The sequence below is a fragment of the Phalangium opilio genome, unplaced genomic scaffold (genome assembly GCF_054372755.1).
Source record: "Phalangium opilio isolate 3A_F unplaced genomic scaffold, DU_Popi_V2 ptg000014l_1, whole genome shotgun sequence".
NCBI lineage: Eukaryota > Metazoa > Arthropoda > Arachnida > Opiliones > Phalangiidae > Phalangium > Phalangium opilio.
Window position 1 is genome coordinate 2,843,919 of NW_028324149.1, and position 18,586 is coordinate 2,862,504.

The 18,586-nt window shown below is 41.2% G+C and overlaps 3 protein-coding genes across 3 annotated transcripts in view; 2 read left to right on the top strand and 1 right to left on the bottom strand.

The window, feature by feature from the left end:
• Positions 1-747: 747 nt before the first annotated feature.
• On the bottom strand, positions 748-5,539 carry LOC149705095 (procollagen galactosyltransferase 1-A). The gene is made up of 12 exons (XM_089865254.1): positions 5,180-5,539; positions 4,754-4,982; positions 4,617-4,681; positions 3,576-3,645; positions 3,294-3,501; positions 2,826-2,945; positions 2,562-2,751; positions 2,197-2,271; positions 2,079-2,136; positions 1,864-1,991; positions 1,595-1,801; positions 748-1,526 (listed from the first exon to the last, which is right to left on the bottom strand). The coding sequence occupies exons 1-12, from the start codon at positions 5,437-5,439 to the stop codon at positions 1,304-1,306; spliced, it is 1,833 nt and encodes a 610-aa protein (XP_089721380.1). The 5' UTR covers positions 5,440-5,539; the 3' UTR covers positions 748-1,303.
• A 169-nt stretch (positions 5,540-5,708) lies between these two features.
• LOC149705096 (mesoderm-specific transcript protein-like) lies at positions 5,709-7,803 on the top strand. The gene is made up of 9 exons (XM_089865277.1): positions 5,709-6,096; positions 6,185-6,258; positions 6,331-6,408; positions 6,640-6,870; positions 6,935-7,002; positions 7,110-7,211; positions 7,274-7,350; positions 7,415-7,475; positions 7,567-7,803. The coding sequence occupies exons 1-9, from the start codon at positions 5,937-5,939 to the stop codon at positions 7,685-7,687; spliced, it is 972 nt and encodes a 323-aa protein (XP_089721403.1). The 5' UTR covers positions 5,709-5,936; the 3' UTR covers positions 7,688-7,803.
• A 223-nt stretch (positions 7,804-8,026) lies between these two features.
• The window catches only part of LOC149705097 (midasin), an 80,096-nt gene continuing 69,536 nt past the window's right edge, over positions 8,027-18,586 (top strand). The window contains exons 1-12 of the mRNA XM_089865242.1: positions 8,027-8,254; positions 11,517-11,767; positions 11,829-12,074; positions 12,143-12,250; positions 12,319-12,511; positions 12,663-13,120; positions 13,185-13,602; positions 13,710-14,044; positions 14,115-14,229; positions 14,323-14,410; positions 14,501-14,765; positions 15,320-15,970. Of these exons, the coding sequence (XP_089721368.1) occupies positions 8,156-8,254; positions 11,517-11,767; positions 11,829-12,074; positions 12,143-12,250; positions 12,319-12,511; positions 12,663-13,120; positions 13,185-13,602; positions 13,710-14,044; positions 14,115-14,229; positions 14,323-14,410; positions 14,501-14,765; positions 15,320-15,970 (3,227 nt within the window). The 5' untranslated portion in view covers positions 8,027-8,155. The remainder of the gene's footprint in view (positions 8,255-11,516; positions 11,768-11,828; positions 12,075-12,142; positions 12,251-12,318; positions 12,512-12,662; positions 13,121-13,184; positions 13,603-13,709; positions 14,045-14,114; positions 14,230-14,322; positions 14,411-14,500; positions 14,766-15,319; positions 15,971-18,586) is intronic.

The window sequence follows — 18,586 nt, forward strand, 5'->3', positions numbered from 1 at the left end:
TTTGCTTAAATCTTATTGTATCGGGTATAACCAATCAGTTACAGGTTATAGGAAAGCCCATTTCTGATTGGATCGTTCAAGGTCGTAGGTTCGTAACCCCAAATTTACGTAAGAGACACGTGCGATGTGATTGGTTGGTCCACCACTATGATTTGTTACGTATTTTTAAATTATTTATGTAGGTTTAGTTATAATTGTAGAACAATTATGTGTTTCAGTTTATCTCGTTTTCGGTTTTTACAGGTCCTATTTTTTTTATACAATCGGTGATAAAACGTATTTGTATTAAATATTTAAATAAATAGGCTTAAAGTGGGTAGACATCCATTTTGAATCAGTTGACTACGCAACTTTAGCTTTCCAATCAGAGGCTTGCCTTGGATAAGCTTCATCCACTAGAGGTCATGGCCACCGTTTAGTTCTGATTGTTCAGTTTCCGGGAAAACTGTCTGATGTCAGTCATAACATGGAGTCTAGCGATTAAGTAGCCCGCAAGCAGCTTGTATCGTTGAGCGAATGATCGAGTGGGCCTTACATTGACAGAACAACTCTCGAAAAGGTTCCGAGATTGGGCTACCCCCAGCCAGCCCCTCAAGCGAGTCAAGGCTGATCGAGACAAATGGTACCTGGAAGGCTAGTACTTACCTTATCGCTCCTCTTACAATTCAGGCTACACCCTGGTCGTAAGGACCCGATAAATGGATGGGTAATTATGTAAATTTGTTTCTCTATAACCAAGGCTTAATGTCAGAAAGAAATGGATTGAAACAACCATTTTATTTAGCTAGGATTTAATTGCGCATTTTACATAAAAAAAACGTTAAAACGACTTAGAAATTCACAAATTTTTGGCACTACAAAAATATCAATCTAAAATATATATTTATATATAAGCTGTTATTGCAAATTATATCAGCCTTAAAATCTAACCGATTTTGCGAAAATTGGGCCTTGGCAAATTGTCTACTACTGAGATTACTATGGGAATGGGATAATAAAAATGCTAGTCTACAAATATTTTAAAAATAGACTAGAAATTGGCTTAGGGAAGACTAGGGTTCATAATTTTTCTCTTTTTTTATGACAACTGAAACACGGGGTTAAAATTTGGCTGAGTATCGAAAAAATATTAAAATGTAGATATAATAATAAAAAACTGCCGTTGGAAATAGGCCTTGGCCTTTGAATATGGGCCTTAGCCCCTTAGGCTATGGATAAAAAAATATTAAAACAATATATATATATATATATATAAATGAGCACATCTTTAAAGCATATCATATAGAAATATATACGCGAAGAGTTAAAATTCATCTTTAACGGCTTTAATATCAGCCGGTGGTTGAATAAGAGATTTTTCCGGATATGATGTTGTCGAACTTGTAGTTATATTTTCGACAACAACGGAATCCTCCGTGTCAGATATGTAAAGGGGTTCCCCGGTGTAATGAGTTGGATAGATTAAGAGAGGGTGAGCCGAGAATGCCTTCAGGTTTCTTACTGGGTAATGAGCTACCCAAGTTTCTCTGAAAAGAACACGTACTACGTTAGACCATTGAATCGGTTGTTTTGATCAGGCAAAGGCTTAACGTACTGCGGGTGTTTATTAAACATAATGGGTAGAAATTCATCAACGGGTATCATTTTTCCCAATGGTTCGGCATTTACGAGTTTTTTGGCACCGGATAATGAAAGTAAATAACCTAAAGTCCAGTAGGAATAGTCGACGTAAACCACGCGAGTTGTACCAGGTACCAAATTTTCTATGGTGGTTTCGCCTTGTCGCTTACGCCCCAAATATCTATACCATACTGAAAACTCAGTAATGTTTAATTTAAATGTGTTAAATAAGGTTTTAATTACACAAGATCCCATTCAATCTTTGCTGTTTGTAACTCTCGAACAATTTGATTTAATTTCCTTCGAAAGTAAGGTTCGAATCTAATGTCGTCTTCAAATATCAAAGCAGTTCGGTGTTGATTTTTTATGACCTTGATGACGCGACGATGTTTAATTCCGTTGGTTATTTTTAATTTTACACGGAATCATTTATGATTCGTTAATTAATTAATACTTACGTCTTTCCATATGTTATAATGACTCATGAAACAACCTATTTCTCCCATCGTCAATGGTCTAATTAAAATTAATTTTTAAATTAGAATCGAGTTTTGTCCCGAGTTCTTATAAAACTACCTATGATGATACGGATCGGAATATTCCGGTAACATTTTAACCCCTAGATTTTCTAACGTTGATGCGTTAAGAGTTCTGAAAACCCAATTTTAAGTTTTGTTTTAAACTTAATTGGCCATATGTCTAATCAGCGCCACTAGCGGATGGTCTGAAAACTACTGCCATAGAGTCTAGGTATATTTAAGCGGGTTTGCAGAATTTCCGTCAGATGGCGCGGCGTTCGAGCCACCTGGCGGAAATTCTGAAAACCCGCTTAAATATACCTAGACTCTATGGCAGTAGTTTTCAGACCATCCGCTAGTGGCGCTGATTAGACATATGGCCAATTACAAACAAAAACCCGCGGAAAATTAACAATTACGTACTTTCCATCCACGGCTTCAGTTACTTTGGCTTTAACGCCCAAAATTTTAAATGATTGTAACATTCTAGCCCGTCTCTCGGACCGTCGCCTTAAATTTATTAAATACACCTCGTCAAAACCTAATTTATCAATCATTTTAGGTTTGAGGTATTTTTTGAGGTGAGGTGATACTGTTAAAGGCGGTCCCTCCACTGAAATGAGGTATTAATAGTCTAAAATTGCGGCAACTAATTTTACAGGGATTATTGCACTCCCTAATTAGTACCTAGAGCTTCGAGTTGCAAGTTAACCATTTGACTCTCTTCCTCATCAACCGTATCGGTTTTTTCAAGTGGCGACATTATGTAGCCAAAATGTTGATTATTTAAAATGTGCATTTTAATTTCTATAATGTAGGAATTAACATTCATTTGTGACGTTTTTTTTTAGCTCTAGGCTAAAGCATAAGTTTATAAGATATGTTGGCCATAAGTTTGTCACTGGTTACAAACTGGAGTTTGTCATGAAGTGACGTAGGTTATAGATTCTGGGTAAAGCGACGCCTGGTGCCCTGGTTAGACGCTGTCAAAGGCTTAGCACAAACCGCCGCGTGTAGTCAATTCTCGCTTGTCGTTCTCGAACTAGCTCTGAGTGAATCTCTAGCATTATATGTAAGTATAGGAAGTGTCATCCTTATGGAAGAACCTATCTTATAAACTTATGCTAAGGCTAACGTGTTTGGTTGAATATTAACCTGCTCTTCGAGCTGAAGACGCGAAAGTTATGATATCATCATTGGGGCCATCGTATTTATGTAATCTCTTGGGGTTAAAGGTTAGAGAGGATGTAGCTTTTACTCTGAGATCTATTAGGGTGGAAGTATGAACCATAGGAACTTCGAATAAACCAACTTGTTCCCTTTCGACAATTGGTAAATATTCGGGGGTTCGTCGATAATAAAGCTAAATGTGTGTGTGCAAATAAGAGTTGAATGTTTACAACTCGGAATTTAGACATATTCGTGATTGGGACTTGCCTTTTCATTCATACCACACCAAAAATTAGAGTATGCCCCTGTTGATTGTAACATTGGTGCTATTATGGTTCTAATTATAAATTATTACGTCAGTTTTTTTTTACAAATTAATTTTAACATAACACATCTATACTCTCAATAAGCATAGCCCACTCGATCACGCGCTCACGGAAGACGCCAGCTTGCATTCGTAAGCACGTGACCACCAACTCGATCACGCTTCACGGAAGACGCCAGCTTGCATTCGTAAGCACATGACCGCCCACTCGATCACGCGCTCACGGAAGACGCCAGCTTGTATTCGTAAGCGCGTGACCGCCCACTCGATCACGCTTTCACGGAAGACGCCAGCTTGCATTCGTAAGCACATGACCGCCCACTCGATCACGCGCTCACGGAAGACGCCAGCTTGTATTCGTAAGCGCGTGACCACCCACTCGATCACGCGCTCACGGAAGACGCCTGTTTGCGCACGTGACCACCCACTCGATCACGCTTTCACGGAAGACGCCAGATTGCATTCGTAAGCACATGACCGCCCACTCGATCACGCGCTCACGGAAGACGCCAGCTTGCATTCGTAAGCACATGACCGCCCACTCGATCACGCGCTCACGGAAGACGCCAGCTTGTATTCGTAAGCGCGTGACCACCCACTCGATCACGCGCTCACGGAAGACGCCTGTTTGCGCACGTGACCACCCACTCGATCACGCTTTCACGGAAGACGCCAGATTGCATTCGTAAGCACATGACCGCCCACTCGATCACGCGCTCACGGAAGACGCCAGCTTGTATTCGTAAGCGCGTGACCACCCACTCGATCACGCGCTCACGGAAGACGCCTGTTTGCGCACGTGACCACCCACTCGATCACGCTTTCACGGAAAACGCCAGCTTACATTCGTGCGCGCGTGACCGAGTGGGCTATGTCATAAGTTTGGGCGGATTTTCGCGTGGGAAGACAATCGCCATCTTTAGACCCACACTTATGGAGAGTATTATAGGGTTATGTTTTACAATTTCGCATTCAATGCCTACTTTTCTTGGGAAATTATTTTCATTAGAGTTTCAGTATTAGTTAGAATTGTGTCACAATCTAGGAACTGTTTAATTTAAATAATATTAGCCTGTCTAGACTGTAGAAAACCGTCTTGCAAGCTATTTTTTTTACAAACCCAAACGTAATCAGCCCATTTATTTCTGGCTGTTTCTAAAGCTTCTTCTCTCAGTGCTATAATATGAGCATAGTGTTTCTCCGACCAATCATATCTGGATGTTTCATCCACAAATTTTTTAGGATCTTCCTTGGCTTCATAGTCAACTGAGTGATAGTTGTGTTGCTCTTGAGCCAACCATAAATCCAAAATCTCTTGAGTTTTATCAATATTGTGGTCAGATCTGATCCTAAAAGTGCGTGTTGACATTGTTTTTCAAGGAGGTTAATCTCCCGAACGTTTTCTCATATTTTTTTAAAGGTTTCCGCAACTCACTAACATAGAACAATAAGCAAAATTGGTCACGGGTGTGCCAGCAACTTGCGGAAACCTTTAAAAGTAGTTCCCTGAACACTTGTGTGAACATGGAACATCCATCTTAGTTACCATAAAATAATGCGATCTTTGGGATAGTTGAGAGTTTCCAAAGACCCGAGGAAATAGGGAAGAGTAATTTGTTTATTTCGAACTAATAAGGCAATGACGACTGTGGGTAAATTTTTGTGGGATTCTTCGATAGAAGATGAGACCACAGTCAATCTATTGCAGCTTAAGTTTGTCACGTTTGTAATCGGTGATATAGAAGAAGCCAGCGAAATAAGAATCGTGATAAAGAAACCCAATAGAAATTCCCTAACCGCAACCATTTTTAAATTTTTTAAGTTATAAAAGAATTAGAATAAAAACCATCACCGGGCCATTTAGAAAACGAGGTTTTTTTAAACAATGACAAGACCAAGGCTGAAATTAATACCATAAATAGTATGTAAAACACGGAGCTTCGTAGAAGAATCGTAGATTTGGGCGTGCCTTATGTGATATGTAAAAATAGCAGACGAACTAAGACATTTCCCAGTCCAATAATAGTGTATGCTCAATGGAAAAAGTAGCTAAAGCAGACGGCTTTTTAAATTGAAAGGCGGAAAAGGCTTAAGTAGTTTGTTTAAGATAGGGCAAGGGAACTAGATAAAATTTATCAAGTTTATCAATTTATAATCATTAAACAACGTTGTTATCAAGGGTCAAAGTATTTTATTGAAATGCGTGCAAAGGCTTAGTGATTTAAATTGAAATCAATGGATTGATTATAGAGTTATTATTCTCACAGCCTGTTAGTGTTAGAAATCGACTTTAAAGTTAAATAATGATTGATCTGGGATGGAAAAGTTATATATTGGCGTTTTTCATCGTTGTTTTCGCTGTGTTTATGAATTATCCTCCACCACCGGAATCCCCCATTGTTTACCAATGGAGAACAGGGGGAAACTATTTTACTTTCAAAGGACAGGAGATATTCTATAAAGGTAATATAAGCTACAGGGGCAAAGTTGCAATGCAAACTTGCAAAACCCTAAAACACTTTTGATTTTGGCATTTTGCATGTGTGTGCAGTTGATGACGGGGTTGGTAGGGGAAATTTAGTCTGCTTACATGGTTTTCCAACATCAAGTTTTGATTTCTATAAAGTAATTTTAATTTTGAAGGCTTAATTTGATTAGCAAAATACACACATTTTAAATGGTTTTATTTTGTTTTAGTTACTACCTAAATTGAAAAAGAGGTTTAAAAGCGTTATTTTTCTTGATTTTCTTGGATTTGGATTTAGTGATAAACCTGTAAGATTTAATTCAAATATAGGTAGTTTACACACATGGAGTATTTATACCATTTACACCAGGAGGAATAAAGCAGACGGGTTTTTGTCCTCCAGGTAGCCTAACCTCCTGGTGTAAATGGTATGAATACTCCATGTGTGTAAACTATCTATTGAAAGTTCACCCCCCCCCCCCTAAAATGAGCGTATTTAACTCGGCACTTAAGTAGAATTGAATGCAAATTTTTAACAGAGACATCACAAATATTCCATTATGGAACAGGCTGATATAGTAGAACACTTAATTCGAAATTTATTGGTAAATGAGTCTGTCAATATTTTGGCCCATGATTATGGAGATACAGTTGCTCAAGAGTTAGTAGCAAGAGCAAATGAAAAATCTGCTATCATAAATATCGCGTCTGTGTGTTTGATGAATGGCGGGATTTTCCCAAGCCACCATAAACCAAGATTATTTCAAAAGGTTAAAGTTCCCTACTTTTTTTTTTTTGCAAAGCGCCATTTTTTTAAAACAACTGCTTTTATAGTTGTTAAGGTTACCAGTATTGGGTACAATATTGTCACGATTTGGAAATTTTCACTTCTTTAGTGTCAGGTGTGTTATTGCGAGTAGATGGCGCCACTAATGATTTACCTTAATTAAGTGGCGCCATCTCTATATGGTGGGAAATTCTCTATTAAAATTTATGTTTGTCAATTAAGTTTGACTGAAGTTTTTGGTCCAAATACTCAACCGAGTCGAGCGGAACTTAATGATTTTTGGACCTTGGTTAGGTTTAAAGATGGTTATAGAGTTCTTGGCAGGTAAAATAACGTAAGTGCGCCATCTACATGGTTAGATAGTAATTATTGGATCTATTTCAAAGCCTATTAGGCTATATTGATGACAGAGTTCAAAATGAAGACCGTTGGGTTGGGGCCTTAAGAAAATCTGACGTTAAAAGTAAGAACCCGGTCTCTTAGGTATCATGGTTTGAACTTTAATTTATTGGTTAATTTTCGATTAGTTCACATGATATATGGAGAATTGGACCCTGTAAACCCGCCACCTTTTGCTAAACATTATAAGTGAGATTTGTTTTTTTTTTTTTTGTACCCTCAGAGTGGGTGGTCGCCATTTTGGGGTTAAAATTATATTTCGTTATGATTTTTTTCACAGAAGTATAATACATAATCCCAGTATTGACATACTGGAAGATGTAAGTCATTACCCCCAAGTTGAAGTCCCCAATAAAGTCATTGATCTTTATTTCAAATTTTTGAACAAGAATTTAGCCTAATTAAAATAAATGTTTCGTATGTTTTCATGATTTCGTGTGTTTTTATATTCGAAAAGCCTAAAATCACATTTAAGATTGTAATTTTTAAAATTCAAATAAATGCGTATTTTTTTGTAGATTCGTTCAGTGCTTAGAACCGGTTCAATATTGTATTCCGAGTCATTCATGAAGATCAAGATTGAAGAACCACTCCACGCTCAAATTTTACATAGTAGCAGACGACATTGGATGTTTCTATTAACCGAAATATGATTTTCTAGTTACCCTCGTGAACGCGGCATTTCTTCTAAGTGCCTTGGCGAAGTTGACGTTCGGACCCTTTAAAATTTGCGTGCAGCGTGTACTGCATTCGATAGTCTGTGGTCTTTTGAACTACACGTGTGGAGAAGACGTGAAGTTCGTCTGTTTTCTGTGTTTTCGTACAGAAAGTTTAACATGTCGTGCCAGTTTTAATGTTATAAATAAGAAATGGAAAGTAACGTTTATAAATCATCAATCGTTAACGTTATTAAATCTCTACCAACGGGTTCCGATAGCAAGCGATTAAAATCCATAGTCTCGAAATTGGTAAGCTTGTTCCGTTTTTACACTTACATTTTGCATGGCATGGGGCCTATTGCCCAAATATTTACAGCTTTTTCAACTGATTACACTCTGGATCTGCTTTAAAAGTGTTTAAATTTGTATAATTGCTTGCCATAATGATTTTAATAGCGTAACTGCGTAAGTACTAGTGTTTGGCTTTATGCTTTTACCGCTAGAGTTACTTTAATGTTGTTCCGATGCCTCAAAATACTGATTTTCAAGCGGTTTTTGAGAATTATTGGCGCTAGAAAATATTGCGTTAGGTTTACTAATATTATTACATTGAATTGTCCTAAAAACGGAGTTATCAAATGTACAGTTAGTGCTATTACATACACCCTAGTTGTCAGCAAGCTACGGCTCTGAGAAGTGCTGCTCTAATATGCTTGCAGTATATGTATGCTTTTGCTGATTATTATAGTTGTGTTGGTGGAAATTTTAATATTTTTGATAATTCCTAAGCCTTGTTAAGGGTTGAGTTAGGTTATTCAAATGTTAGGGTTCATGGCACACTCTGGGGAAAAATTAGTTACTTCATTTCAGGCTGATAATTTCAAGCCCTGATTAATTTAGATTCAAATAGTTAGTGTCATTGAATAGAGAACAATTAAAGGTATCCCACTCTGACGGTGAAGTTATGATGTTGTAAAAAAAAAAAGAGTCGAGTTTGAACAAAATTGGGGCCAATTTCTGACTGATGTAGGTTCACGTAATTAATGTAATTGGTTAGAGGGCGAGGGTGCATGGAAACGCTAGAAATATTATGGAATTAAATAGCGGACTAAACTTTCAAGGATATTTAAATGTGAGAGTTGAGCAACTGCTCTCTTAATGCTTTGTTTTTGGATAAAAGGGCAATTGAGTAATTGTTAAGTGATCAATACTAAGGTGGTGGTATTAAAGGGTTCCACCAGATTCTTGCGTGCGTGGTACCTTTCCAAGAAGTAAAAGCCAGGTCGCGATGCCCTTTAAAGCAATGCGCGGGTCCAGTGCATCCCCTACAAGGTGACTTTCCTTACGAACCCCAGTTTTGGCTTGGAGATTGCGGGAGGCAAACTAAAGCCAGAGTTCAGTAGGAAAGTCATCTTGTAGGGGATCAACTGGACCCGCTCTTTGCTTTAACTAATAAGCCCATAAATTCATGATCACTTTTCAAATGTTCCTAATTTTCTTCTACTGACGGGGAGCCCACTGGTCCTATAATTTCTATAAAATCCTATATTTTTGGTCTTATTCTATATTCACCTATAATTTCGTGAAATAACGCGTAGAATACTAGATTTTTGTCAAAATGGAACTTCATATTAAATTAATTTAAATTCATCTGTAAACCCGAATGAATTCATAGAAAATACTGTATTTTTAACAGTGTCGGTATAACTTCACTAAGGGTCCACCTTTCCCAAAAGGGCAATTTTTAAATAGTTGCTTTTAAAATTAGCGCGACTCTAAACGGTGGGTCACTCGGTTCGTGGGTCGATGGAGACTTAGATCGAGATCGGTCTTGGGGTCAGTTTACTGACCACTGCGACCGCTTTTCGTACTCGTTCTTTCGAAGACGATTTGTCGGTTCTACGGTGACGGTTTTCTCGCCTACCGAAAGATTACCTTTCGGGAATCGAGATCGGTTTAAGATACGAATTCGTCTCGTTCGTCGACTCGTCGAAATCTTAAATTGCCTGTCGCCGACTGAGGCTAAGGCGTTGGGAGACTAAACGCGCGGTACGTTCGATTCGTACCATTCCTTAAAAACCACGGACCATAATGGTCCGGGCCATTCGTTCGATTCGGTCCTTGACTTAAATCGTTCGACTTGGTAGGGTTTTTGAAACTGGTCTAGACTCTTTCGAAAGCGCGCCCGATGCTCCTGACCTTTCGAGGAATTTGGGTGCGTCGTGAGAAAGGTCCGATAGCCAGTTCAAAGGTAAATTATGGAACTCAGATCAGGCGCGATAACCCGTTGAATGTAAGCGTGTCATTAAGAGAAGGAATAGAGATTCCCTTAGTAGTGGCGAACGAACAGGGTCATGTCCTGCCAGCACCCAAGCGCCCGTCCCTAACGGGTCGGGAGTGCTATTTGGTGTTCAGGGGTGTAGCGACCTAAGGCGGAAGCGAAACTCCTTGAAGTCTAAATACGACCCCACGAAACGGATAGGGAACGAGTACCGCGAGGGAAAGTTCAAGAGTGTGTGAAACAGGCTAGGAAATAAGACAGGTTTACAGGTCAAAAACCAGTTTATTAATAGCTTGGACCACTTTTTTATTCTAAACGTGAGGGTCACTGGTCCCAATGACTAGTTTATTAATTCCTACTTTTATTAAAAATTGATATGGGGACCTCTTTAATTATTTTCATTTTAACATAAATTTCGACTCCATGAGTCCAGTTGTGTATACAACCCTAAGCCGAGAGAGATTTTTTTAGAAGAGAGAACGACCACAAGTCCTGAGACCAGTAGAAAAATAAATAGGGGAAGGGTCACTGGTCCCGGGACCAGTTTCATATTTAAGACATCAGGGGTCACTGGTCCGGAGGACTAGTTCAGAAATAAACCTTATTTCCAAGCCTGGTGTGAAACCGTTTAGACGCGAATGAGTGGGCCCTTGGAGTTGATTGTCGGACATAAGAGGTTCGGGTTATAAAGATGAGTTTAAATGGGTTTAATATTGTAAATTAGCCACCTTTTTCTTTTAGTTCAAAGATAAATCACCTGGCACTTTGTATTATATCCAATTTTTCCTATAAGAAATTAAAATGTTTGACTGGGCTTCCTGTACTAACTTCTTCGTGATTTCGAGGCCGAAGTATTACCAACCCTTTAAATACGTGTATCTCTTTAGTAAGGATCACTTCACAATCCCTCGATGACATTGTTAATTTGAACTAACTCATAACGAGAAAAATTGCCCAATTTCATAAAAAATTTAAATATGTTGAAATTTTAGTTCACAATTAATTCTCTAGGTCGTCAATGTTTTCCATGTTTGTACGAACCCCTTGACCTCTAACCAATTACGCAAATTAAACCTATACTTTAATTAAGAACAGAGGTGATTAGCTGAAATTGTTCTCAATTCCATGACGCTATTTTTAAATGAGCTTAGATAATCAACCTTAAATGAAGAAACTAATTTCTTTGGAATGAACAATGACAAATATTATTAAGACGGTTCATTTCGACGCAAAGCGTAACGTCTTATTTTAACGCGATGTAAGATCCCTATGAATGGTTTAATATTTCAGCCATGGACTGATGCTGAGGAAGAAACGATATTAAAAACCCTGTCTCAGTTTTTACTGAAACACGGGGACCCTATAAAATTTTCGGGACAATGTTGCAATCCGTTACTTTTACGAGTATTGCTAACTTTGGCGCGGCAATTAGCCGATTTAAGTCAAAGTTCTTCGGGTGCCGAAAATGACGCTCTTGAATTTCATAGAAATTTCATATCGTGTCTATGTCAACTTAACGGGAGATTTCCTGACTTAAATAAGTGAGTTCCCGATGAACTCCTTCGACGCCAATCTTTACCAATGTCGCTTAAATTTCTTTAGGTTATGCTCTTGGTACGTTTCGAAATACCCCCAAGTTTTGTCAATAAAAGAAACGCAAATTGTCGAACCTATTAAGAAAAGACCTAAAAAGTCTGTAAAGAAACACGTAAAAGACGTTGGGGGTGTCGCCCCGCTTTTACGTATCTTATACCAACTTTTACGTTGTAACGTAACCAATATTGGGGTTTTCTGGGATTGGAATTGTTTAATTCCCTTATTGGAAGATACCCAGCCTGATATCAGATGGTACGGAAATTTATTTAGATTAGTTTAGCGAAGTTTCACGTGTTAATTACCGAAGTTTAATTATATAGGCTAGCTTGTCATTGTTTGGCCAAACTTCTCAAAATGCCCGAAGTTTTACTTCAAAAATCTTTAGCTTTAAGATTCACTTCGAAAGAAATTGTTGATTTCGTGTCGAGGTAAAAAAAAAAGACATTTTCAGCGCGTATTTCCGAGAAAAATGCGCAAACTTCTTACATCTTTTTAGAAATGAAGATTTGTTTACCGATGTCCGACTTTCCGAGTTGGATTTACCATTTCTTAATGAATTACCCGATTCGGGTGTGGTTATTTCGGACGAATCATTTTGTCGTCAGGTTTTAGACGAAAAATTAGGTCTGCTTACCGTATGCGGAGTCAACTTAGTCACTGATCGACCCGTTGTTCAAGACGCGTCAATAGTAAGACTGCAATGTTATTTTTAGTTGTGGATATTGAAATCTGGGAAAGTTTCCCATTCCCATGGGAAACTTGTCCCTTTATACCACAAACTCGCGCTTAATACTTAGCCCATCATCACGTATGTCTGATTCCCTTTGCGTCTCTCATTAGATATCAAAGAAATCGGAATTGGTCCTTGTGCCATCCGTTAAACGTTGCTTGAGGGAATTAACTTTAGCTCTTAAATCAAATCAACCGGTGTTATTGGAAGGAATGGTTGGATGCGGGAAAACATCCTTAGTTAAATACGTCGCTAATTTAATGGGACGAAATGAATCTAGTACGGTGGGAAATTTGGAAATAGTTCAACTTGGTGATCAAACCGATTCCAAGCTTATGGTCGGTCTTTATTGTTGCACCGAAATTCCCGGAGAGTTTATTTGGAAAGCGGGGCCATTGACGAAAGCCATGGCTTTCGGAGGGTGGTTACTATTGGAAGATATTGACTACGCCCCCCTTGATGTTGTGACGCTGTTGGCGTCTGTGGTTGAAACGCGTTCTTTAATTGTTCCCGGAATGACAACTCCGTTGAAAGCCGCTCCTGGATTTCAACTTCTCGCCACTAGAAGGTGAGATTCGGTTGTCCCAAATCACGCCTCAATTTCCCCCCAAAAATATTTAAATTTCGTTTAGACTCGTGTCTTACGGTGGGACGCTTCACGCCACTGGAAGACCCATGATAAGAACCACGCAAGAACTGTTAACAAAGAGCTGGAATCGTATTTTAATGCCAGCTATGACCGCGTCTGAATTGGAGCGAGTTATTAGTACTAGGTGGCCTAATTTGGCCAAGATCACTGATAGGATCGTTGGGGTATTTAACGTCGTGTCCAACATTCCTCGGTCGCAAGGATCTCGCACATTATCTACTAGAGATCTTTTCAAATGGTGCGATAGGATAGCGGCTAGTTTCACCTTAGTGACTCAAGACGCGGGTCTTTCGACTTTTCTACACGCTTTGGATTGTTTCTGTTTTTGTATTCAAGATCAAGAGACGAAACTTGAGGTTGCCGCTGATATTGGGTCATTTCTAAATATTCCTAGAGAAAAAGTGAGTACCAAGCGTCTTTTTCTTCGTGTACGCGCGTCATGGCGTCTTAGCTTGCGTCCCGAGGCATCGCGACTTACCCTCCTTCTCTCCCTTCTTTCTTCTCTTAGACAAATCACTGTTGTTTAAGATCACTACCCGAAATCAAACTTCACGGTGTCAATTCAACAGTTCAAATTGGTCGCGTCATTCATCCAATTATGAAAGACATTTCAGTCAGTTTCTCGCGATCGGTATCGCGAATCATTTTCTCTAGAACCAGACAGGCTTCCACCGTTTTAGAAGCTGTCGCTAGCGCCGTTTGGCACAATGAACCGGTACTATTAGTCGGTGAAACTGGAACTGGTAAAACGTCCATTGTCCAATACTTGACACATGTAGTTGGACAAAAGTTAACCGTGATTAACATGAATCAACAGAGTGATAGCGCTGACTTACTTGGAGGGTGAGTGAAGGGGGGTCAATTGTCTGTCTGTAGAGGTTAATTAGAAATTTTTTCAAATTGCGATTTTAAGTTATAAACCAGTTGATTTCAAAGTATGTATGACTCCGATACGTTTGGAGTTTGAAGACCTTTTCGTACAAACATTTGATGCTATGAAAAATGCTAATTTCTTGCAAAATATAATGGTACAGTTAATTTTAATTAGTTTTCAAGGTCTTTATCTCTAAATTTTAATTTTCCACATTTAACTCGCGTTATCTTTTGTTATTTAATGTAAGCATTGTTTCGCGGTCGGGAGATGGTTAGACTTGTTAACTTTGATGTCTCACGTTCAGAAGGAAGCGTTAACGTTGAAATTAAAGCCTAGTAAGTTAATTATATTAATTAATTAATATCGTAATTACAATTAATATTATAGATTAATCAATTTTTCTTATTGTCAATTTGTCATTGAAGGTCTAGAAGGAGCCGCGCCAAAAATGACTAGTGACGAGTTGCATTCGAGATGGTCTGATTTAGGGGAGAAGTTGAACCGACTTAAACTTCAGTTGAAACGTGTCGAAAGTACTCTGGTGTTTTCCTTCATTCCTGGATCCTTGATTAAAGCGCTGAAAGAAGGCAGTTGGATATTATTGGACGAGATCAATTTGGCTGAAGCTGAAACACTCGAATGCTTGGGAACCATATTGGATGGCTTGTCCGTCAATTTGCTGGAAAATAGGTCAGTTTTTAGGCCTGTTTCGAGTTCTGTTTAAACGCGCAACCAATTGCCTATTTCGTGTTATATTTTCAAACCCGCAACAAATTGCCTATTTCGTGTTATATTTTTAAACGCGCGACCAATTGCCTATTTCGCGTTATATTTTTAAACGCGCGACCAATTGCCTATTTCGTGTTATATTTTTAAACGCGCGACCAATTGCCTATTTCGCGTTATATTTTTAAACGCGCGACCAATTGCCTATTTCGCGTTATATTTTTAAACGCGCGACCAATTGCCTATTTCGCGTTATATTTTTAAACGCGCGACCAATTGCCTATTTCGCGTTATATTTTTAAACGCGCGACCAATTGCCTATTTCGCGTTATATTTTTAAACGCGCGACCAATTGCCTATTTCGCGTTATATTTTTAAACGCGCGACCAATTGCCTATTTCGCGTTATATTTTTAAACGCGCGACCAATTGCCTATTTCGCGTTATATTTTCAAACCCGCAACAAATTTCGTACCTTTAAAACGCAACCCTTTGCATTTCTTATTATTACTAAAACAGTGATGAAGAACCAATTAAAAGACACGCGAATTTCCGGTTATTCGCTTGCATGAACCCGGCAACTGATGTCGGTAAAAAAGACCTTCCATCCGGGATTCGGAACCGTTTTACCGAAATTTACATGGAGGAATTAAACAGCCGCGAAGAACTTACCATTCTCTGTCAAGGTTACCTTCAAAATCTGAATTTATCGAAACCCTTGTTGGATGGCGTCGTGTCCCTTTACCTCCAACTTAAGCAAGCCGCCAATCAAACTCTAACGGATGGAACGGGACACGCCCCTCATTATAGTTTACGAACTTTGTGCCGCGCTTTGAGTTACGCCTCTTCTAATCCGTATCAAAGCGTTCAACGGTCTCTCTACGAAGCTTTCTGTTTGAGTTTTTTGACCCAATTGGATAGAAGTTCGCATCCCCTCGTTCAAAAGATGATAGCCAATCATATCCTTGGCAAATCGGAGAAATCGGTTTTGAAGCAAAAATTGCCGTTACCCATGAGCCCGACTAGTAAAAAATCACCGGCTACTTATTTGCGTATCGAAGGGTATTGGGTGAGGAAAGGACCCAATGAATCTCATTTTCCACCTCATTATGTCTTGACGCAAACCATAAGGAGGAATTTAGCCGATATCGCCAGAATCGTTTCCGCCATGTAAGTTCAATTTTAATTTATATCTTTGGGGAACCGCGATATTTCGGGGATACGGGTAAAAAGTCGCTGACTTAGTAAATAGGCCTTCGGGGGCCCACTGCCATATGACTGCTGAGAACTTAGGGTTGACCATCGGGGGCCCACTGCCATATGACTGTTGAGAACTTAGGGTTGACCATCGGGGGCCCACTGCCATATGACTGCTGAGAACTTAGGGTTGACCATCGGGGGCCCACTGCCATATGACTGCTGAGAACTTTGGGTTGACCATCGGGGGCCCACTGCCATATGACTGCTGAGAACTTAAGGTTGACCATCGGGGGGCCCACTGCGATATGACTGCTGAGAACTTAGGGTTGATCATCGGGGGCCCACTGCGATATGACTGCTGAGAACTTAGGGTTGACCATCGGGGGCCCACTGCGATATGACTGCTGAGAACTTAGGGTTGACCATCGGGGGCCCACTGCGATATGACTGCTGAGAACTTAGGGTTGACCATCGGGGGCCCCACTGCTATATGACTGCTGAAAACTTAGGGTTGACCATCGGGGGCCCACTGCGATATGACTGCTGAGAACTTAGGGTTGACCATCGGGGGGCCCACTGCGATATGACTGCTGAGAACTTAAGGTTGATCATCGGGGGGCCCACTGCGATATGACTGCTGAGAACTTAGGGTTGACCATCGGGGCCCCACTGCGATATGACTGCTGAGAACTTAGGGTTGACCATCGGGGGGCCCACTGCGATATGACTGCTGAGAACTTAAGGTTGATCATCGGGGGGCCCACTGCGATATGACTGCTGAGAACTTAGGGTTGACCATCGGGGGTCCCACTGCCATATGACTGCTGAGAACTTAGGGTTGACCATATGGGGCCCACTGCCATATGACTGCTGAGAACTTAGGGTTGACCATCGGGGGGCCCACTGCGATATGACTGCTGAGAACTTAAGGTTGACCATCGGGGGGCCCACTGCGATATGACTGCTGAGAACTTAAGGTTGACCATCGGGGGGCCCACTGCGATATGACTGCTGAGAACTTAGGGTTGACCATCGGGGGCCCACTGCCATATGACTGCTGAGAACTTAGGGTTGACCATCGGGGGCCCACTGCCATATGACTGCTGAGAACTTAGGGTTGACCATCGGGGGCCCACTGCGATATGACTGCTGAGAACTTAGGGTTGACCATCGGGGGCCCACTGCGATATGACTGCTGAGAACTTAAGGTTGACCATCGGGGGCCCACTGCGATATGACTGCTGAGAACTTAGGGTTGACCATCGGGGGCCCACTGCGATATGACTGCTGAGAACTTAAGGTTGACCATCGGGGGCCCACTGCGATATGACTGCTGAGAACTTAGGGTTGACCATCGGGGGCCCACTGCGATATGACTGCTGAGAACTTAAGGTTGACCATCGGGGGGCCCACTGCGATATGACTGCTGAGAACTTAGGGTTGACCATCGGGGGCCCACTGCGATATGACTGCTGAGAACTTAAGGTTGACCATCGGGGGCCCACTGCGATATGACTGCTGAGAACTTAAGGTTGACCATCGGGGGGCCCACTGCGATATGACTGCTGAGAACTTAGGGTTGACCATCGGGGGCCCACTGCGATATGACTGCTGAGAACTTAAGGTTGACCATCGGGGGGCCCACTGCGATATGACTGCTGAGAACTTAGGGTTGACCATCGGGGGCCCACTGCTATATGACTGCTGAGAACTTAGGGCTGACCATCGGGGGCCCACTGCCATATGACTGCTGAGAACTTAGGGTTGACCATCGGGGGCCCACTGCCATATGACTGCTGAGAACTTAGGGTTGACCATCGGGGGCCCACTGCCATATGACTGCTGAGAACTTAGGGTTGACCATCGGGGGCCCACTGCCATATGACTGCTGAGAACTTAAGGTTGACCATCGGGGGGCCCACTGCGATATGACTGCTGAGAACTTAGGGTTGATCATCGGGGGCCCACTGCGATATGACTGCTGAGAACTTAGGGTTGACCATCGGGGGCCCACTGCGATATGACTGCTGAGAACTTAGGGTTGACCATCGGGGGCCCACTGCGATATGACTGCTGAGAACTTAGGGTTGACCATCGGGGGCCCCACTGCTATATGACTGCTGAGAACTTAGGGTTGACCATCGGGGGCCCACTGCGATATGACTGCTGAGAACTTAGGGTTGACCATCGGGGGGCCCACTGCGATATGACTGCTGAGAACTTAAGGTTGATCATCGGGGGGCCCACTGCGATATGACTGCTGAGAACTTAGGGTTGACCATCGGGGCCCCACTGCGATATGACTGCTGAGAACTTAGGGTTGACCATCGGGGGGCCCACTGCGATATGACTGCTGAGAACTTAAGGTTGATCATCGGGGGGCCCACTGCGATATGACTGCTGAGAACTTAGGGTTGACCATCGGGGGTCCCACTGCCATATGACTGCTGAGAACTTAGGGTTGACCATATGGGGCCCACTGCCATATGACTGCTGAGAACTTAGGGTTGACCATCGGGGGGCCCACTGCGATATGACTGCTGAGAACTTAAGGTTGACCATCGGGGGGCCCACTGCGATATGACT